The sequence below is a fragment of the Dermochelys coriacea genome, chromosome 11 (genome assembly GCF_009764565.3).
Source record: "Dermochelys coriacea isolate rDerCor1 chromosome 11, rDerCor1.pri.v4, whole genome shotgun sequence".
NCBI lineage: Eukaryota > Metazoa > Chordata > Testudines > Dermochelyidae > Dermochelys > Dermochelys coriacea.
This window is the reverse complement of record NC_050078.2, coordinates 47,567,384-47,591,258: the sequence shown is the minus strand read 5'-3', so window position 1 is coordinate 47,591,258 and position 23,875 is coordinate 47,567,384. Positions and strand designations below refer to the sequence as shown.

Here is a 23,875-nt window from a genome sequence, read left to right as displayed (position 1 = left end):
CAGCATCCACACACCTATATTTAGTGTGCTTGTGTTAACCCCACTAGCATGAGTCTGTCTACCGTGGCTGAGAAGCTTGCTCTAAGCTGTTGTGTAGACATAGCTGTACAATCTGTCCAGGTAATGTGAGAATGGTCAAGGGATTATGATGACCTAGAATTTCAATTCTTACCTGTTCTAGAACTCTGACAAAATAAAGACCTTTAGGGAGTTGGATGTGGAGGGCAGTTTCATATGCATCATCTCCAGCATTGCTTAGTGCTATATTCAAGAGTAAAGTCTTCATACTTCCAACTGAAAGATATGTTTTCTTTTCATGAGGTCTATAAAAATAAGGAATTTATTTAAAATGTTGTACTGTATGAGAAAACCAGTGATACTTATGGCATGTTCAGAGGCAAGTGGCCTCAGTAAAAAAGAGAGTGTCTGGAGAAAGAAAAGAAAAAAAAAAAGCGAAACCCTTTCTTTGATTTCAGTGTAGTAAGGTATTTGCAAAAGCCCAACTGGAGGTTGTTGGTCAAATAAGTATTTGGCTCATTCTTCTAGCTGAAGGCAACTCAATCTTCCACTATTTCCATAATGTTTCATTTGCATTGACTTTTTAGGGTCTGAGTAATTGGAGTCCTAGTTCAGAGATGCATGACTAAGTAAGGAATGCTGCTTACTCTTCAGACAGAGATGTAGAAGACTGTCCTCCTGCTTCAGCTTCTCTAAGGGGAGCCACATGAAGCTTATGCAACCACTTAAGCCCTCAAGTTAAGGCTTGGCATGCCCTCTGCACAGAGGAGAATTTCACCCAGAATGGAGAATATTAGAATGAGGATGGATGTATCTACTGAATTTATTAAGGAACATTCCCACAGGGCAATAATTATGTACATAAATTGTAATACTTTTATGTATGGTTGAGAGTTTCTGGTCTCACCAATTTGGGTTTTTCTCTGCCTGCTATTGAAATCTGCACTATTAATTTTTAAACACAGGGAAATGTTTATGATTAAAGCCTTGCATTTATATTCCTATGTGCCACATAAGGCTGCAGTCTTCAGCTTTCAATTGAGGTATGGGACTGAGTTAATGTGAAACAGGACGAAAGGAAGGTGAGTGAACATGCTATTTTATGTTCTACCTAGTGTTCTATAATCATGTTACAAGTGAAGGTACCTAAGAGGTTCTAAAAGTAAACTTCAGTTTGACATTAAAGTTTAATTAAGACTTGTAGAAGAGCTGCCTAGAAATAGGCATTTATCAAATATTCTGGCTTGAAATCAAACATTAGTCACTGAACACCTTTGGGAAAGAAGTTGGCACTTAGGCAAGCAACAGAAGGTGAAATCACTGCATAAGCAGCTAGGTTCCGGGACAACATCAAATTAAAGAGAAACACAATGTTAACATTTCAGTCGCTGGATTTCTAGTTCACTTTACCATTTTTAAGTTATTTTACCACATTTACATAATTGCTATTCTACTCTTTTCTGGTATACATTTTACTGCAACTTGATTCATTAACAAGGTGCCCACCAGCTTAGTACATAAGTGCAATAAAGCACCAGGTGCACATCTGGGAGTGTGACAAAGCTGAACCAGAGCTTTTCCCTAGTAATCATATTTCATTCTTCATTAAAACATGCATAATGCATATCTGAAATTTATAGAGCAGACCAGAATCTAAGCAATAGAAACAGAATAAGGTAGTGCATACATGCTGAACCATAACCCAAGAAGTAAAGGACAAGACTCAAGTGAAGTATTTCAGTGACAACCCCTGTACAATTACATTCATTGAGGAGATATCTGTCTTTAAAAAAAAGCATTTGCTTTGCTGTTCCTGGATAATGAATGTATTCTGTCTAGACAAAATAAATTAATGCTTCACAGCTAACCAGTTTTTAATCAAGATACTAAGGCAAAAAGTAATTTAAGGTGATATTTCACACTTTATCAAGATATGTAACCTATTTATTTTGGTTGAAAAAGCTGGTACAAATTCTTGTGCTCTATTTCCTTCCTCTAAAATTTAACAATATTTATAAACCTGCTTAACTTCTATTTATGCTAGTGAAAATGCTCCAAATCCTTTACATTAGAAAAATGCAAAATATTTCAAGCAGTACTATCTTAAAGCCTAAGAAAATGGTTGAGGGAAGGAGAAGAATCTTGCTCTGAAATCCATGAAGACTCAAAAACTTGTGCCCAGAATCACTTAAGAGTCATTAATCAAAATAACATGATTATAGTATTATTTACATACCATTTTAAGACGTTTTACGAGATGAAACTAGCAGCTCAATTCAATAGGACCTGTAAAAATCTGACTATTCATAAAACAAAACTGCATTTAATCGGGCAGCTAGTTCCATGTTGTATCAGGGATATGCAGAAGATAAAACTTCTCAGCCCTCAGGGTTTGCAAGGAGACAATGAAGCCAGGTTCTAATCAGAAACTCAATGAAACTGATAGGAAGCAGGTTTAAAACAAAAACAAACAAAAGAAAGTACTTCTTCACAACACACACAGTCAATCTGTGGAACTCATTGCCAAGGGATGTTGTGAAGGCCAAAAGTATTACTGCGTTCAAAAAAGAATTAGATAAGTTGATGTAGGACAGGTCCATCAATGGCTATTATCCAAGATGTACGCAGTGTTGGTATAGTCATGTCAGTCCCAGGATATTAGAGAGACAAGATGGGTGAGGTAATATCTTTTATTGAACCAACTACTGTTGGTGAGAGAGATGGTCATGGATTCAGTCCCATGCTGTGTGTGTCCCTAAGTGTGTGATTGCCTGATGCTGGGACTGGACAACAGGGGATGGATCACACAGTAATTGCCCTGTTCTGTTCATTCCCTCTGAAGTTTCTGGCATTGGTCACTGTGTGAAGACAGGATACTGGTTTAGGTGAACTATTAGTCTGACCCAGTATGGCCATTTTTATGTTCTTATACTTGGGGACAGGAGAAGGGAGATGGCATGAACAGATCTTTTAAAATCTTACCCAAAAAAGAATTCAAATCACATTGGGTAGGAATGCTGTCACGTGAATTGAAAACAAGCTGAAGGACTATAAAGGGTAGTGATAGTATGTCACAGAGGAAGAGTGTTTAGTTCTGCAGAGATCCAGTCTTAATGAACTGTCATGACATTAAATAAAATTAATAGTCTAGCATGATAATGAAATTTAAGGAGGATAGCAAATTGGAAGGAGCTGCAAACACCTGTGTAGACCAAGAAATAATACAGACTACCTAAAGAGATTAGGAACATGGGTAAAAAGTTATAAAATGAAATTCAGCTTGGAAAATGCAAGCTAGTACATCTAGGGGAAAAGAATCCAAACTACACATAATGCCCAACCATATGGTGCCTCGATCATTAGTGTTAAACTGTACAGCGAATATTCGTAAGTGGTTCTTTTTCCTTATTTCATAATTGAAATAGTAAATACAGCAATCTGCTAGCAAAAAAATGAAGTACTTCCTTTTGTACACTGCAAATATAGTACTGTCATAACAGCAATAGAAATAGTTTAATTCTTGTCAGTTAAAAGGGGTCTAACTTTTGGATGTGCAGCTAGTTACATGTATCTCAGTACATCTGAATTAGAAATTCAGAAATTTTTCTTTTATCAACAACAAAATGCTTTTTTTGGTAATAATATCTTATGAGTATAATTGAAAAAGAACTGTTCTTATGTATAAAATACATTACTGTTATACTTTCTGAAAGGTTGTTTGTTTAATTATTTTTAATTGGAAACCAATTTCTTCTATTCCTGTAATGTTTGCTTAGGGAACTCAGTCTACTTTTGCAAATTAATTTTACCTAGATAGCAAGGAAAACTAAATTAAATAAATAAAGCCCTACTCAATCTCATTCAGCAGACAGAAGCCATACTGCACTTACTTTGAAAATGCAAGTTTTCCAGAAACTTTCAAGTCAGCAGAACAGTTTTCTTTGGAACAAAATCTTGCAAAAACCATCTGTAAAGAGATGACAAAAGTAAAAATATTTCAAAACAGTATGTACACAGTAACAGGTACAACATAATTCTAAGGCGTGTATCACCATGTTCGCAAAAAGAAAAGGAGTACTTGTGGCACCTTAGAGACTAACAAATTTATTTGAGCATAAGCATGGGGAACAGTTTGCAAGTTGTGATATATGCCATCATGTGCCAGCAATGCCCCTCTGCCATGTACATTGGTCAAACTGGACAGTCTCTATGTAAAAGAATAAATGGACACAAATCAGACGTCAAGAATTATAACATTCAAAAATCAGTCGGAGAACACTTCAATCTCTCCGGTCACTGGATTACAGACCTGAGAGTGGCTATCCTTCAACAAAAAAACTTCAAAAACAGACTCCAGCGAGAGACTGCTGAATTGGAATTAATTTGCAAACTGGATACAATTAACTTAGGCTTGAATAGAGCCTGGGAGTGGATGAGTCATTACACAAAGTTAAACTATTTCCCCATGTTATTTCTCCCCCCCACCCCATCCCATCCCCCACTGTTCTTCAGATGTTCTTGTTAACTGCTGGAAATGCCCCACCTTGCTTGTCACCATGAAAGGTTTTCCTCCTCCCCCTCCCTCCTGCTGGTGACGGCTCATCTTAAGTGATCACTCTCCTTACAGTGTGTATGATAAAACCCATTGTTTCATGTTCTCTGTGTGTGTGTATAAAAATCTCCCCACTGTATTTTCCACCGAATGCATCCGATGAAGTGAGCTGTAGCTCACGAAAGCTTATGCTCAAATAAATTTGTTAGTCTCTAAGGTGCCACAAGTACTCCTTTTCTTTTTGTGAACACAGACTAACACGGCTGCTACTCTGAAACTTGTCATGCAAAGCACTGAATTTAGCCATATAGAGTGGAAATCTATCAACTTCATGAAAAAACTCGTACAGATACAGACAGACTTCATCTTCCTCTCCAAATGCAAACAGATGGACATCATACCAAAAGGACTGAAGGTAAAAAATCCATTACAATCTACATACCACGCAGACTATGCTGACAACTTGTGCCACACACTCTCAAAGAAACTGCGGAACCACCTGATCAACATCCTCTACAGCAAACAGGAAAAGATTAAGAATGAGCTCTTAAAACTGGATACTCTCATAAAGAACCAACCTTTCACACAAACTTCTTCGTGGCTGGACTTTACAAAAACTAGACAAGCCATTTACAACACACACTTTGCTTCTCTAAAAAAGAAAAAAAGACACTAAACTATCTAAACTACTACATGCCACAAGGGGCCACAACAGTGGTTCCGTTAAACCCACCCAGCAATATTGTTAATCTATCCAACTATACTCTTAACCAGCAGAAGAATCTGTCCTATCTCGGGGCCTCTCCTTTTGCCCCTCCACCCCCACGAACATGATACAGTTCTGTGGTGACCTAGAATCCTATTTTCGACGTCTCCGACTCAAGGAATATTTCCAAAACACCTCTGACCAACATATTAACCCACAGAGACCTTCCTACCAACACTACAAAAAGAAGGATTCTGGGTGGACTCCTCCTGAAGGTCGAAACAGCAGATTGGACTTCTACATAGAGTGCGTCCACCTACATGCACGGGCTGAATTTGTGGAAAAGCAGCATCACTTGCCCCATAACCTCAGCCGTGCAGAACACAATGCCATCCACAGCCTCAGAAACAACTCTGACATCAAAATCAAAAAGGCTGATAAAGGAGGTGCTGTCGTCATCATGAATAGGTCGGAATATGAACAAGAGGCTACTAGGCAGCTCTCCAACACCACTTTCTACAAGCCATTACCCTCTGATCCCACTGAGGGTTACCAAAAGAAACTACAGCATTTGCTCAAGAAACTCCCTGAAAAAGCACAAGAACAAATCTGCACAGACACACCCCTAGAACCTCGACCTGGGGTATTCTATCTGCTACCCAAGATCCATAAACCTGGAAATCCTGGACGCCCCATCATCTCAGGCATTGGCTCCCTGACAGCAGGATTGTCTGGTTATGTAGACTCCCTCCTCAGGCCCTATGTTACCGGCACTCCCAGCTATCTTCGAGACACCACTGACTTCCTGAGGAAACTACAATCCATTGGTGATCTTCCTAAAAACACCATCCTAGCCACTATGGATGTAGAAGCCCTCTACACCAACATTCCACACAGAGATGGACTACAAGCCGTCAGGAACAGTATCCCCGATAATGTCACGGTTAACCTGGTGGCTGAATTTTGTGACTTTGTCCTCACCCATAACTATTTCACATTTGGGGACAATGTATACCTTCAAATCAGCGGCACTGTGATGGGTACCCGCATGGCCCCACAGTATGCCAACATTTTTATGGCTGACTTAGAACAACGCTTCCTCAGCTCTCGTCCCCTAATGCCCCTATTCTACTTGCACTACATTGATGACATCTTCATCATCTGGACCCCTGGAAAAGAAGCCCTTGAGGAATTCCACCATGATTTCAACAATTTCCATCCCACCATCAACCTCAGCCTGGACCAGTCCACACAAGAGAGCCACTTCCTGGACACTACGGTGCTAATAAGCGATGGTCACATAAACACCACCCTATATCGGAAACCTACTGACCGCTATTCCTACCTACATGCCTCTAGCTTTCATCCAGATCATACCACTCGATCCATTGTCTACAGCCAAGCGCTACGATATAACCGCATTTGCTCCAACCCCTCAGACAGAGACAAACACCTACAAGATCTCTATCATGCATTCCTACTACTACAGTACCCACCTGCTGAAGTGAAGAAACAGATTGACAGAGCCAGAAGAGTACCCAGAAGTCACCTACTACAGGACAGGCCCAACGAAGAAGAAAACAGAACGCCACTAGCCATCACCTTCAGCCCCCAACTAAAACCTCTCCAACGCATCATCAAGGATCTACAACCTATGCTGAAGGACGACTCATCACTCTACAGATCTTGGGAGACAGGCCAGTCCTTGCTTACAGACAGCCCCCCCAATCTGAAGCAAATACTCACCAGCAACCACACAACAGAACCACTAACCCAGGAACCTATCCTTGCAACAAAGCGCGTTGCCAACTCTGTCCACATATCTATTCAGGGGACACCATCATAGGGCCTAATCACATCAGCCACACTATCAGAGGCTCGTTCACCTGCGCATCTACCAATGTGATATATGCCATCATGTGCCAGCATGTCCCTCTGCCATGTACATTGGTCAAACTGGACATTCTCTATGTAAAAGCATAAATGGACACAAATCAGACGTCAAGAATTATAACATTCAAAAACCAGTCGGAGAACACTTCAATCTCTCCAGTCACTGGATTACAGACCTGAGAGTGGCTATCCTTCAACAAAAAAACTTCAAAAACAGACTCCAGCGAGAGACTGCTGAATTGGAATTAATTTGCAAACTGGATACAATTAACTTAGGCTTGAATAGAGCCTGGGAGTGGATGAGTCATTACACAAAGTTAAACTATTTCCCCATGTTATTTCTCCCCCCCACCCCATCCCCCACTGTTCTTCAGATGTTCTTGTTAACTGCTGGAAATGCCCCACCTTGCTTGTCACCATGAAAGGTTTTCCTCCTCCCCCTCCCTCCTGCTGGTGACGGCTCATCTTAAGTGATCACTCTCCTTACAGTGTGTATGATAAAACCCATTGTTTCATGTTCTCTGTGTGTGTATATAAATCTCCCCACTGTATTTTCCACCGAATGCATCTGATAAAGTGAGCTGTAGCTCACGAAAGCTTATACTCAAATAAATTTGTTAGTCTCTAAGGTGCCACAAGTACTCCTTTTCTTTTTGCGAATAGAGACTAACACGGCTGCTACTCTGAAACCTATCACCATGTTACTATCTAAGCACCATGAGTGCCCAATAGCCCTTGCTACTGAAAGGAGGAGCTAAATCAGGTGGTGACTTGCCATTTCTCTGGCCACATGCAGTGTACATAAGTTAACAGACACAGCATTCTGTCTCATCCTAAGTGTCTCACTCTTGGCCCAACAGAGATATGATTGGCCAATTCTAAAAGGTACGTGCAAGGACAAAGCATTTTAGGGGACTGAAGTTCCTGGGACTCCTAGGGTAGGGCAGCAGCTACCCAGGCTACACAGTTTATCTCAACAAAGATTGCCTGAGTGATATTAGGTTTCTCTGACAGTAGTGATGTGTGTTGTGTCACTGCTGTGGTTATTGATGTTCCATAGAATAAGTGTATGTCAGCGTATTGCAGTACGGCACTCAGCAAGATTCTCTTTTGTTAAAACCGTATGTGGGTCCAGAAATGGAAAGCTGAGATGGACAGCAGAAGTAAGGATATTTTCCCACTTGGAAGAAACCTGTAAGCATCTCAAAATTCTGGCTGTCAATTTTATTTTGAATTTGTGAAACTTATTACTGGTGAAGAGTCAGAATAATGTTATTTAATTATACCAATTACAAATCATAAGAACACTTTGACTTTTGCTCCTGGGGGAGGGAGAAGGGAAAGGAAATAGCTTTGTTATGGTACTGTAATGTATGGTTTTTCCAATCACTGTGCTTGAACACTTGGGAGTAGCTCCAGATAATAAATACTTCATCAACGTTGTTGAAATAATGGAGTATAAATATAAGCAGCATACTGGGTATCTAACATGTAGTTCATATTGGGATTTGACTCCGCAGATCATGTTAAACTAGATGATTGGTAAGAAAATGTCCAGTACTAATACCTAAAACAATAATATAATTAATAAGAGATAATTACATGCTTCAATATAATCCTGTGCTACTTCATATGTACCATTAGAGTAAAAAATATAAAATACAAACTAGATGTATGTTCTTAAGTAATGCATCCTTTAGACAAAACTTAGCATTCTAGTTTAGCTTTCTGGTTTATTTAACAAACTCAAGGCATTTTTAATGTCACCATCACCAGGCGATCTAGACACCAATTCAGAAAATGCATTCCTTAGTTATACTTCACTGTGTGAAATTTGCTTTAGATAATGATTTAAAATGTGTATTCATTTTGTTGAAGTTAAGACAAAAATATCCATATCTTAACCTTGTTTTTTATAATGTCTTTTTCTTTCCTCTGCTGAAGAACTGGTTCAAGTGGTGGGAATTCCTCCACACTTCTTTTCCTTAGAACATGATGCCGAAGACGATAAGTTGCTTCAAGGTGGATAGGAGTCAGAATATCCCTTACATCTTTCTATTAAAATTGGAAACCTAATGAGTTAATCATATAAAACAGACATGTATATAAAGAAAACACTGCAAGTTTAGCTCTATTTTCACATATATAATCACTTCCTAAACCACAGAAATGAAATCTTCTTCCTTCAATATACTTTTTTCTTCCCTATTTCTCCATGACTTCTGTGCTAATTTTCAGTAACAATGATGAGAGCAGTCAATTCATAACTGAAGAGTGTATTTTATGATTAAACAACAATTGTTAATTGAAACTTTATTTGGTTGAAGACCAAACAGAATTTTCTTTGTCACCAGATTGATTGTTTTATTTTAAAATATTTATGGTCACAGTTTAGTAATTTTGCATCTTACAAGTAAGGGTAGGTGAAACAGAAGGGCAATGGACAAATGGGACAAACCCAGACAGGCACAGTGGATCAGGTATTTCTGTGAAGTCTAAAAAGGCTCTGCTATACACATAAATAGTATATGGAGCTGGGACGGAGAGTGGGGGTTTATATTTTGTACTCACCATTAAGAGGATTAAACTGCTCAATAAATCATAATTTCTACATTAAACTTTGACCGTGTAGGAATGCTACAAATCAAAGCCCAAATCCCAAGTTATCTACTTGTGAAAACTGAACAGCTTGAAGCACTTAGTTTTACAATAGCAAACTTGATTAAATTATTCCCTAGGTATATGAGATAGACAGCCACTGATTGTCCCTCCACATGTCCACTGCTTTAATTCTTATCTACAAGCTTGCTTTGACCAAATCACATGTTATCTAATTCACAATAATTTTCTACAAGGTCTTCTCTGCATCTGCTGTATATTACTTTCATTATACTAATTAGCTGTTAATTATTCTTTACTCAAAATATATAAAAATGTACATGCTTTCCTATAAGGACCGTACTTGAGAGACATTCATACTTAAAAAGAAAAGGAGTACTTGTGGCACCTGAGAGTAACAAATTTATTTGAGCATAAGCTTTCGTGAGCTACAGCTCACTTCATCGGATGCATCCAATGAAGTGAGCTGTAGCTCACGAAAGCTTATGCTTAAATAAATTTGTTAGTCTCTCAGGTGCCACAAGTACTCCTTTTCTTTTTGCGAATACAGACTAATACGGCTGCTACTCTGAAACCTGTCATTCACACTTAGTTAACTTTAACAGCTTCATACAGGTATAGAAGACTAAGGTCTGGTCTACACTGTGGGGGTGGAGGGGGATCAATCTAAGTTACGTAACTTCAGCTACGTGAACAACATAGCTGAAGTTGACGTACTTAGATCTACTCAATGCGGTGAGTCAACTGCTGACGTTCCCCCATCGACTCCGCCTGCACCTCTTTCTCCAGTGGAGTACCGGATTCGACGGGAGAGCTCTCAGCGGTAGATTTATCGTGTCTAGATTAGATGTGATAAATCAACCCCCGCTGGATTGATCGAAGCCCACCGATCTGGAAGGTAGTATAGACAAGCCCTCAGGTGATGCGGGGCAGTCTTGATATTACTACTAAATTTAAAAGAAAATGGAGTTATATGGGAAAAGTTTACATGAGATCAATTATATATAATCACAAATTAAATGACAAAATAAGCGTGCATGACAGTATACCATGTATAGTTTATCAGCAGAATTTCCATTACTTGTTTTAACTGAAATGTGGCAACTGTGAAAAGTTTTAATATAAATCTTAAATCACCTTTAGGCTTCTCTATGTTAACCTGAGGATAAAACAACATCACAGCACTTCACAAACACAGACAATGCATACGTATCCAGAGCACATTGTATTCCATAGACTAAGAGTCCTGTGACATAAAATATGGAAGTCTCACTGAGATCATGTCACATGTGTGCTATTACCAATGGGCTAGAGTACGCCACTCTTATGTACACTGAATAGGACCAGATCCACTGAATTCAACAGATCTACTTGAGAAACAAAGTACTATTCAGTGTGAGAAAGGGTGGCAGAATCTGGACTAATGCAAAGTTAGGACTAAACATTAAAATATAGTTATCAATGTTGCACCACCCACAAAATTCCCATGTAGATCTTGCCTGAAGAAACCTTTATCTTCATGCAATTAAATATAGAAAATAAACTATTCTAAATGCAGATCTGCAATAGACCACTGGGCAACCAGGCTTTTGGCTGGTGGGCTCAGCCCTTTCTCTGGGCTTCAGGACCAGCTAAATGATCAGCTGATGATGATTACCACTAGTCTCACTAAGCTTGGCCTTGTCTTGATTTATGTATCACCACCTGAGCACTAATCTGTGCTTCTGCTCACTCTTGCCTAAAGACCTTGGTCCAAAAGCCTTATAAGCTACCACATGGATCTATACAGGCAACCTCTGATCTCCTGGTGATGTGGTTCCCACTTCCTATGGAGGCATATGGACCTGTTGACTGTACAGTTATTCCCTGATGCTGCTATGGTTCTGTCAGGAGACCCCTCACCTATGGAGAATTCCCCTTTGATAAGATGCTCTTTCCCAGAAGGTGGAAGAATGGGAGAGATCAGCCAATTAGATTCTGCAAGTGTTGATGTACAGCCTAGTGCTCCCTTTCTTTCCCCCTTTCTAAGAGTACTAGGAGTGCTGTATGCTGCAGCAGCTAGGGAGCAGCTACTCCTACTGCCATCCATGCAAAATTATTTACATATGTAAATCATACAAATTATTTAAATTTCGGCAAACATTAGGTAGATATTGAAAGCAGAGTCAGGATATACCAACATATGTATATATAAAGGAAAAAACAAAATCAATGTAGACATTAGTGGGTCAAATTTATCCTGTGTGTAACTCCGCTGGTATCACCAAGGATGAGTTTGGCCAAGTTAGTTAATAATTAAATTTCAATTTGAAAACATTACCTAAAAAATTAAAATGTGTAAACAAAAATATTCGGCTAAAATCAAACTGGAGAGTGGCCCACAAAATTTTACCAGAACATCCCTAAATCCCAGTCTGCCTAAATACACTATTTCAATAACTTGTTGAGTCGGCTCAGCACTACTGATCAGATGTGGACATATATGATTCTCTTGCACCTATAGTGAATCTATGCAATATCTTCTCAGTAGCCACAAAGTTTGCCATCTGTCTTTCACTCTCTCTTAAAATAGGGTCAAAATGGCAAAAAATAATTACCAAGATTTTTTTAAATCCCACTAGCATCCCAAATATAGGAATGTCTATATTCTCCTAGTGGAGAAATCTGCACAATGTTAATAGGTTAATTCCTGCCGAGATTAATAATACTGGCACACATTTAGAAAAGTCAAGAGAGTCATGTTGACTTATCCGTTAAGCAGCAAAAGGTGGAGAAGGCAGGGTGTGTGTGGGGGGTTTTGGGGGGGAATTCAATATTTACTTAATGGTCTGCTAGGACAGACATTTTATTTTTTTATTTCTATGATAGTAACATAAATAGGAGACTATGTAAAACCTTTTTTTAAAGTAGATAGATACCTCCTTACACACATGAAAATATTACTGTATTAACAAAATAGATACTAAAGATTATATTACCTTCAAAAATGCTGGATGACTTTTGCAGGTAACATTGCTGTTGTAAATCTCCATACTTCCTGAGACGATATCTGATGTTCCATTAGAAGAAAAGTAAAACCTTGCAGGAGTGTTTGTTTTTCTGCTTACATCAACACTTAGATCATAAAGCAGCACTGAAAGATTAAAAAGCAAGTAAGTAAAAGCTTTTTACAAAATATCTTTGAAACATGTTTATTTTCACTAATTTATGATAGGAGTTATACCTCATCACTTACAAATGGAGTCTGCTGGATACATAATGTCTGTCTCAAAATGCTCTAGAGAGCATCAAGTTAAATGTATTTTTGAACCCTTGGGAATATACACAAAGCTGTAATTTAAAAGGAAAAAATAACTTCACAATTTTTAAAGAAAACTGGTGCATTGTTTTTATATTTAGATAAATATAGCTAGAATCTGACTGAGAAAACCCAGTGTCAGTTAATCACAGAACTGGCATTAAAATTTCAGCAAACAGTAGACAAGAATAGATTCAGTGACTGAAATTTAATTTAAAATAAATACAAAAATCTGGAAGATCCTAAATCACAAACAGAACACTGTGGATAATCAAATCACAAGCAAATTTTAGAACACCATTGTTTTAATATTTTACTGTTTCACTTCTGTCGTGACTTGAGTTTATATATTCTGGGTTTTGTGTACCTCCTCCTCCTCCTGTTGCCATTACTATTACTCAAGGCCTGAATTCAACAAGGGTACATAAGCCAGTGCTTAACTCTTAAGCATGCTGAATCGGGACTGTTGCAGACAAACACAAACCTCCGGAAATCTGAACTCCAAACCTTTCAATTCACCCTTAAAGTTATTAGTAGTTATGCTTACAATACTTATATATTCTACTAATGGAGACACAAACTGTTTTAATTTTTAAAGCATTTCAGTTCACTTAATATAGTAACTGTATTCTCTTCAAACAACTCTTTCCAATAAAAAAAGAAATATGCATGCTATCTAATCAAATCCGGAAAGGAAAAAAGCTGTTTCAGATAGGTTCATCATGTGAATTCTTGATCCCATGGAGACTTTTCAAAGCAATTATACATATTTAAAGAATCAGCATTATTTATGTAGCACCTTTCTTATTTTTTCTACCCTTTTACATGTTACAACACAATTAAATGGTTTAATCATATAACGAAAGGACTTGTGTAGTAAAACTAAAAGTGTACCCAACTCAAATTCTGTAAGAGCGATTCCCTGTTCTGCGCTTTTGAAAGCTGCTTCTCTCTCTCTCTCTCTCTCTCTGCCTAACTGACTGAAGAGCAGAGCAATGCAATCAGTCATCAAAGCTGGCAGCATCTCATACTGCATTTTCTCCTTAGCAATATGGAAGGTTGTAATAGGCAACATTTCTGTACAGTCCTGAACAGGAATGCGTTGGATGAGGCTGCTTCCAGAGGACCAGCAATGTTACTGCTGGTCAGCCAGTATGGGTCTTCACTGAGTATTGTGCTTCACTAATTTCTTACCTGCCTGCAATGTGACAATCCAGGATTAAATCAAACTGACCTTGGGTATGGCAATTTGCACACAAATCTGGTGCTAGGTTTTGTGGGTCCCTATACAAGGTGAAACACAGGGTCACAGATGCACTATGTGAACAAAGGAAGGCTAGGAAAGTAAATGTAGCACTTTTTCATGCTAGACCACGAAGCATGTTTTGGCAGATGGGAATGAGTTTGGATTAGAGCCCTTGTGATTATGAAGCAGGGACAGGTACAAAGTTTAGCAATTCAAAGTTCTACCCTCACCCCCACTACACTGCTTTGCCTTTGTACTTCTTTCTGAACATTAACATAGACAATTCTGCTGTGTCCTTTAACCTAGCTGGTCCTACTAAGGATTTACAAAGTTCCTTAAACTCAGGAGGAGTATGTTGGCTCAGAGGTGGGCCATAGAAAGTTTGGAGTTCATTTCAAAATACCATAATAAATAATCAATCCAAATAAATAATGTAACTTTCCCTGAACACTCAAATTCTCATTGAAAATAGAAGAATAAAACAAATGTAGAGTCTCTAGACAGATAAGTCATTTTCTCCCCGCCCGCCCCCAAAATTAAAAATTTTGAATTTTTTGAAAACTGTATTGGTTTTTTAACCTCCCATGTCATGATGATTAAGGGTAAAAATTCAGGCATATTAATAGAAAACTAGTTACAACCTTAACTATAGGGTTGACCCTCTGATATAATGTGTGCAACTTCTTTCAGTAGTAATGTAGCTAATGAAATATTCATAGATTTTAAAGCCAGAAGGGACCATTATAATGATCTAATCTGATCTCCTGCATAAAACAGGTCAAAGAACCTCATCCAATAATTTCTGCTTCAAGCCTATGGCCTCTGCTTGAGGTATAGCATATCTTTTAGAAAAACATCCAGTCCTGATTTTAAGACTTCAAGCAATAGAGAATTTACCACATCACTGAGTAAGTTGTTTCAATAGTTAACTATCCTCACTATTACAAAACAGGGCCTTATTTCTTCTCTGAATTTGTCTAGCTTCAGCTTCCAACCATTGGATCTTGTTGCACCTTTTTCGGCAGATTAAAAAGCCATCTACTATCAGAAATCTATTCCCCATGCCGGGACTAGTAAACCAGATCAAACCACGCTTAGATATCCTAAATTGATTGAGCTTCTTTAGCAGGGGTGAGAAAACTATTGCCCGTGGGCCACATCTGGCCCACCAGCTGATTTAAGCCGGCCCTTGAGCTCCCGCTGGGGAGTGGGGTTGGGGGCCACTCCGTGAACGCGAGCTGCAGCTTCTGGAAGTAGCAGCATGTCCCCCTTCTGGCTCCTACATTTAAGGGCAGTCAGGGGACTCCGCACACTGCCATGTCTGCAGGTGCTGCCCTGCGTAGGAGCCGGAGGGGGGACATGCCGCTGCTTCCAGGAGCTGCTTGAGGTAAGTGCCGCCCGGAGCCTACACCCCGAGCTTCTCCCATGCCCCAAATCCCTGCCCCAGCCCTGATCCCCCTCCGAACTCCTCAGTTCCAGCCCGGAGTACCCTCCTGCACCCCAATCCCCTCATCTCCAGCTTCAACCCAGAACCCGCACCACCCCAGCCAAAGCCCTCACCCTCACACCTCAACCCTCTGCCTCAGACCAGAGCCCCTCTTTTCGGGCCCCACCGCAGAGCCCGCACCCCTAGCCAGAGCCCTCACCCCCCCCGAACCCCAACCCCAATTTTGTGAGCATTCATGGCCCACCATACAATTTCCATATCCAGATGTGGTCCTCGGGCCAAAAAGTTTGCCCACCCCGTCCTTTAGGCTTTCTCTCTAAGGCTTTTTCTTATCTGAAGCTTTCCAATTTGTGAACATGCTTTTTGAAATGATGGGCCAGACTTGGACACAATATTCCAATCATGATCTCATAAATAGTGTATTCAGATGTAGTATCTTCCTAATCCTACTTGGTAGTCTCCTGATTATACATCCAAAGATCACATTCACCCTTTTTGCTACAGTATTGAATGAGGAAATTCATGTTCAACTGGTTCTCTGCCATAACGCCAAAGTCCTTTTCAGAGTTATTGCTTTCCAGAACAGGATCCTCCATCTATAAGTATGACCTATATTCTTTCTTCTTACATGTATGAACTTGCATTTGGCATCCTAACCAAGTGATTTAGGTCAGTCTGTATAACCGATCTGTCCCCATCGTTATTTATCACTCCACCAACTTTTTTGTTATAAGAAAATTGTATGAGCGATAATTTTGTATTTTCATCCGGATCATTGATAAATATATTTATCTGAGACTAGAACCTTGTGGGACCTCGCTAGAAAACCCTCCATGTAATGACTATTCCCAATTTACAATTGCTTTTTGTGATCTATCAGTAAACCAATTTTTAATTCATTAAATGGGATGCATTGATTTTGTAGAGTGCTATATTTTATCAGAAAGTCATGAAGCACTAAGCCAAATGTCTTAAGAAGTCTAAGTATGTTGTTTCAACACAATTATCCTTCTCTACCATCCTTATAATCTTATAAAAAATAAGTCTAACTATTTTTGATAAAACTGTCCTGACTGGTGTTAATTTTGTTAGTTCAAGTCCACTGGAACTTCCCCATTGTTACGAAATCTGTTAAACATCAACATTAATGGTTCAGAGAGCTCCCTGGCCAATTCTTTTTATACTTTTTGGGTGCAAATTATCTGGTCCTACTGATTTACAAATGTTTAATTTTAATAGTTGCTGTTTTACATCCTTCCCAGTTGATGGTGGAACAAAAAGTATTTCATCATCACTGTAAGACATGAATACATGCTCATTCTTTCCAAACACAGAACAGAAATATTTATTGAAATTCTGCCTTTTCTGCATCATGTTTACTAATTTACCATTCTTGTCTAGTATTGGACCTATACCATTGTTCAGATTTCTTTTGTTCCATATATATTTAAAGCACTATTGTTTATTCTCCTTAATCCTACTGCCATAGCTTTTTAGTGATTTTTCATAGTGATACCAATGGTGTTCAGCTTGATCGATTACTTTATAAACACTATATTTGTTTATATTCCAAATGGTAAAATATTCTACAGCATGGAAACTGATCCATGTATTCAATACAAAATATTTATCAAGTAGCTTACCAACATAACCGGGGACATCTCGTCCTTTATAGGTAAAGCAAAGCATTAAATTCACACACACAGCAGGTTGACCATTTTCCACACATTCCAAATTAGTTCGATTTACAGCATTAGGGTGTTTTAAATAAGCTTCAACAGCCACCACTGGTCTTGTTCTAAGAATACAAAACAGTTTATGGTCACAAAATGCTTCAGCATTAACTTATAATTACCTCTGCACACACTTTTTATTTTCAAATATAATGTTTCTGGTAGTGTCTTATCTTATACACTGTAAGAATAAAAAGAGAGTTTTACATGTTGAATTTGAGGGATTTATTGCTCCAAGAAGTTTCTGGATGTCATTTTCCTTTTGCTCAAAGGTGTTTACTGAAATACATCAGTGTAGACTAAAATTCTAGTGCTTAATGACTGAAGTTCAAAACACCATAAAGAGCATTAAGAGGTCATGGGCACATTGCACATTTTTTAATTGCATCTCATAATTTACAATTAAGTCCAACTGTCTGTAAGCACTGAAATGTATCAGCCTCACCTCAGCAGCACGGCAGAATCATCGAGAAAGGCACCAACTGCTACATCTGTACAAAAAACCAAAGGTCGATGCGCATCATTAGTCAAAAAGAATCACTTCTCAGGCGTAAGTACCTTACTGCACATTTACCTTTTGAACTGTATTAAAACACGACTTGCACATTAGTAATTAAAGGGGATATGCTAATATATATAGAGCAAGATACTTTATCTATCATTGATATTTCCAATGCAAATTCTTCCATAAGTATCTGTGTACTTTCTGTTAAAGCTTCACATTAATGTTCCTGCCATTGCTAATGCTAAGGCTGCAACTCAAAGTCCACTACAAATATATTTTCCTGAAGCTGAAGTACAATTCAGCTAAAATAAGAGGCATTTACATCTTTTTCTCTAACTCAGAATTATTATTAGAATTATTATTCTCGTTAAAATTAAATGTAAAGTGTTCACATGACAGAATAAAGGTACAATGTGAAGTCATTCTGTGAGCCTTAGTCTAAGGGTAAAATTTTCAAATGTGGCTAAATGACATAGGAGCCTAAGTCCCATCGACTTGCAATGAGAGTTAGGCTCCTAAATGCATAAGTCTCTTTTCAAAATGGAACTTGGGTGCTTATGAAAATTTTATCCTGGCTTTCAAGAAAGGTCTTTTATTTGACGATAGTGAATGAAAAAAGTAGAGGGCATCAAAGCAGTAGAACTTACGTCTATGATAGATGTATTCACCTGAACTATTTATCTATATATTGGGTTCTCAAACTGGGAGTCACAAGGTTATCACATGGGGGGTCGCGAGCTGTCAGCCTCCTCCCCTAAACCCCACTTTACCTCCAGCATTTATAATAGTGTTAAATACAAAAAAAAGTGTTTTAATTTATAAGCGGGGGGGTCGCACTCATAAATTTGCTGTGCAAAAGGGGTCACCAATACAGAAGTTTGAGAAACACTGATCTAGATGCTGCTATGTCTCTCTCTAGCCATGGAGTTTCTGCTTCTATGCAGTAAAACTTTCCCTAAGGACTTTCTGGCATAAAGGGACTCAAACAATTGAGGAGCTTTTCCTCCAAGGAGCACAGGGGCCATGGCTGAGCCAACAGGGGCATGTCAGCATTGGGGCCACCCATATGTCACCTTGCAGACGTTGCCATAACTTAAGCCTCCAGGGAGCTGCTCCAGTCCCCTGGACCACAAGTTCTGTGCTGCACCTTTCACTCCTGGTCATTTCCTTTACTACCTTTGTTGATTATCAAGATTTTGCTAGTACAAACATTAAATCCTCTTTTCTAATTTATTTCGTAATTCCATAATTCAATGACTGACATCGGTCACCTGCATATTGAAAATGGTGATATAATAAATGTCAGATTGTGACATCACTGGATGAAATATTACAGTCAGTACTACAAACAGATATTATGGTTATTTTCTCTTCTACTGTACCACAAACTTAGTTTTAAGCCTGAGATTCTTAACTAATAGGAAATTAATCTGCCACAGAAAAACTGCCTCTTGCCCTCAGTTTTACTGCTGCTTTTATCTTCCAAAACTGTTATGATGATGGCCTGTCCCTCACAGTTTTTGCTCCTTCATTTATGTTAGAAATGCTGAGTAGCATGGCTGGTTTGTTTCCCACCAACTTACATTTAATTTCATTTATACTATTTTAAACAGGAAGAATAGAAATAACTGTTTAATTCACCTGGATAACCATTGTTATCTGCATCAATGCCACTTGATATGGATTGTCCAAACATGCTTAAAGTGTTGCTGATTCTGTGTCCTTGTATTCTCTGAAAAATAAAGGACTGACCTAAATGAAAATGAGTTTTTCCAAACATTCTAAGTAATATTTATTTTAGGTGGTAACCAATGGGAAACTGTAGCACAACCACCCTGCACCTTATCCCAATCATTTCTTGATTTCAGTTTAATTAAGGTTGAATCCAATATTGGTTCCTTTGTTGCAAATATTATATCCATAATCCATGCCTGAGAACTACAGTGTATTCAGATATTTCTATTACATTGAGAAAAAGCAGATTTCTCCACTGGATCTATATAGTTGTTATAAGAAGGGTATGGCCCTTTAAATGAGGGACCTAAATCCCACTTCCTTGAGAAAAATGACAAATAGAGGGTAGCAAAGAGGCAGGATTTCCCATCCCTGTTCATTGAATAGACCTGAGCAAACATTTTGCGACTCCCAGACACATACAGTAGATAAATAGGTTAGGTCATCCAAATATGCATGGTGAGCATAAACCCAGAACTGTCATATATGATTGCAGTGGAAGTGCTAATAAAACCAACCTCTGCTGAGCACAGAACTCTGGGAATATGTATGTGCAAAAATGGCCAAGCTTGAGATCAAAATAAAAACCACATACTAAGTGAAAGGTCAGAAATTCAAAAACTCAAACATATTCAGTTGTCCTTTAGGCAAGACAAAAGAAACACACTATGGCCAGCTCGACACTACAGACTATTGTGGCGTAACTATCTCATGCAGGGTGTGAAAAATCCATACCCCCAAGCGATGTAGTTACACCGACTTAACTCCTGGTGTAGACAGCGGTATGTCAACGGGAGAGCTTCTCCTGTTGTCATAACTAACGTCTCCCGTGAAGGGGGATTAGCTACGCCGACGGGAGAAGTTCTCCCATCGGCATATGAGCGTCTTCACTTAAGTGCTACAGCAGGGCAGCTGTGCTCAAGCAGCATTTTAAGTGTAGACATGTGTGACACTGACAACCTGCTCCAATGAAATTTAAAGTAATCATTTTAAAGACTTTACTGGGCAATTTTTTTTTAAAGAGAATATCAAGAAAGCCATACCTGCGAGAAGGATGAAGATATCCCATCCTTCCTGCCATTATATATATAAATTGCTCCTTCGAGATTATTTTCCTGGGGAGCCCCAATGGCAACATCTGAAGAAAGATTTTATTTTAATACAGGGAAATGATATGTAATCAGTAAACAAGAAAAATGTTTTTATATAGTTTTCTCATTTTGAATTTGTTTATATTTCATGTCTGGGAGATAGTATAGGTTGATAAGTTTATATTTAAGGAGTCAAATATTGCTTTTACAAGTTTATAAAACGTCTTGCAGACCAGGAGATGTGAAGTATGATGGTTCCAAATTTTATAACCTATTCAGCAAGAGCACAGGAAGCAGACTGGATTGGTCCTATAACACATGAAGATCCATTTATAGCTGTAATTTATGTGTAAAATATTTACAAATGTAGCCCTGATGCTGTAATCAGAGAAGCTATAATAGACCCCTGCATGGAGGCTCAATGGACCTGTGCACAGGTACATGGTTCATGCTAGCAAGTTTGATTTCAGGGCCCTATTTTTTTGTAATGCTTCAGAATGAAGGCTCGCTCTTGCCTTTTTTTTTAGTATACACCATTTTTCCAAGAGGAAATGGAGGGGCTCACGGAAATATCCAAAGTTTGAAAAGGGGCTTCAGGGTGTAAATAAAGAGCCGTATCAATAGTACTGCTTGTGTGTGGTTTCTTCCCTGTTTTACACTGTTTTTCAGCCTGAATGCCTGTCTAGACATGGTTATTCGGAGGCACAGTAACTTTGGTGACAACAGATGGGACGGGGACTCAGTCTAAGTGTGAAGCGAACAGCCCTTCAGCTGTGAAGCGTTTGTCTGCACAGTGCATTAGTTCATGCTAAAGAGGGGTAAATTCTGGTGTTCATTAGCTGGCCACGTGGAGCTTGCTAGTGCACACTAAACATTCCACATTCATGTTGTCCAGTTTCAAACAGTGCTTCCATCAAAGTCAAAGCAATTGCGCCAAATTACAGAGAGGTTAAATTTGATTTTTAAACTGTAATAACGGGTGATAGCCAAAATGATCAATGGCCCTTAAAAAGAAAAGATCTCCTCCCATTGCTAAAACTATGATAATTTTGCTGCCCTCTGTTGTTCCCACAACGATTAAAGCTGTAAGGCACATGCCATACACTATTACTTTGTCTAAAATAAGTCAATTTTCCTTATTTTTAAACGTCCTTAACATCTCATTAACATACGGGTTTGGGCATATAACAGGGAAATTAAGGTAACTGGCTTTAAGCAAAGTAATATGTTGAATGCCTACATGATTTAATTCCAGTGGGGAGTGCAAATGCAAAAGAATAGCAAAAGACTAGTTCCTAAATCACAAACATAGCTGGTCAAATAGCCAGAGCAAATGATCCCAAAAGAAAGATACAGAGTACATTAGTTCAAAATGCACCAAGGGAAATTAACAGATTTTTGGCTTCACTCATAAACAAATTGATTCTTTGCAAAGTGTAATAATATAAGTGGAACCAAACCAAAAAAACTCAAGAAAGGAAAGTCTCTGCTGACTAGGTTCAGTCGAATAGTTCTCTGATTTAATCCAGTACCATACTTCAGTGGTTAAAACGTTACAGCTCTCTACTGATTAGATGAAAATATGACAGACGCTTGTGCTATCTAATTAAGACTAAACATACATTCTTTGGGGTACACTCATTCACTAATGTACGTCCAACTGACTTCACTAATTGATTCACAGGGTTTAAAACTACTGAAAAAAAAAACCTCCATCTCTTTCATATACTTTTTCCTTGCACTCCCTATAGACAAATGTTTCAGAGTAGCAGCCGTGTTAGTCTGTATTCGCAAAAAGAAAAGGAGTACTTGTGGCACCTTAGAGACTAACAAATTTATTAGAGCATAAGCTTTCGTGAGCTACAGCTCACATCATCAAATGGACTCTTTCATAATTCAAGATTTCTTTTTATATTTCTCTGCCATGTCTATTTTTCTTTTACAGGAAATATCTCCTCCACTTTCTCCCTCTTCAGTTTTAAGTTGCCTTGCCTCCTCCTCCACTGTCTCATCTCCCCTAACTCTTATCATACCCCTTCTATGTCATATTACCTATTATGTTATCTGTTCTATGCTATATTACCCATTACACCTTTTGATTGTACAACTCTTACCACTTAGCACATTGTGGGCACAACTGGAATTACAAATTACAACTATTTGCATGATGATGATGATCTCTATATACACCATACACTTCTGGCCTATCTTTAAATTATGTTAATTTGACATACCATATTTTACCAATTATCATCATCATTTGTATAGATTACTCACATAAAGGTAGAAGTCAGTTTCTAAACAGAGTAAGAAGTTTTCTCTGTCCTGACAGCTTGCATATAAAACAAAGATAAGACCAGACGAAATGCAGCTATGAAGATTACTGGTGAAGGAAGAAGAAAGCACAGAAGGAAAGATTCTTGAAAGAAGAGAGAGGGTACTCAGAAGATGAGAAGAAGGTGACTGTTCCAAGACTAGGGGGCTGTGTGACAGAGAGTGTACAGCCAAGAATGTGGGATAACAGGAACAGTAAGAAGAGTGAACCAAGATGAGTGTAGGGAGTGAAGGGTGAATAAAAGGAGATAAATTCAAAGTTGCAGGTGCCAGGTGAATCTGATGTGGTAAAAGGACACCCAGTACATTAAAGGTTGCCTGTTCTTGGGCCTGGACATGATTAGCTTCTCCTACATAGATTAACCTCAGCAAGAAAGCTGAGCTGATAAAGGGGACCCAAGAAACTAGCAGAGAACTCCTGAGAAGTACTTCCTCTGCCCTCACACATAGCGTGTCTGCTTGCCTGCCTTCTCTGCTGATAGAGAGTAGCGATCTACACTCTATTTGCCAGAGTAGAAACACTGAGCGCTCCTGTTCTACAAAAAGCCATGACACCGTGAGTACTGTCACTTGGCCCACTCTCCTCTGGGGTTCCCATCCCATTTTGTTAGCTAACTTCAGCCCCTCCCACCCAAACCAAATGTTTGAAAGCCACTTCTTAAGCTAGTTCAAGGGCTGAAGGAGGGGATGACATGGTCA

General features: G+C 38.7%; 1 protein-coding gene across 1 annotated transcript in view; it reads right to left on the bottom strand.

The window, feature by feature from the left end:
• ITGA4 (integrin subunit alpha 4) overlaps positions 1–23,875 on the bottom strand; it is a 60,156-nt gene that overhangs the window by 14,920 nt on the left and 21,361 nt on the right. The window contains 8 exon segments of the mRNA XM_038421510.2: positions 173–323; positions 3,909–3,985; positions 9,075–9,224; positions 12,767–12,921; positions 17,423–17,577; positions 17,958–18,003; positions 19,659–19,749; positions 20,795–20,889. Coding sequence (XP_038277438.1) covers positions 173–323; positions 3,909–3,985; positions 9,075–9,224; positions 12,767–12,921; positions 17,423–17,577; positions 17,958–18,003; positions 19,659–19,749; positions 20,795–20,889 — 920 coding nt within the window.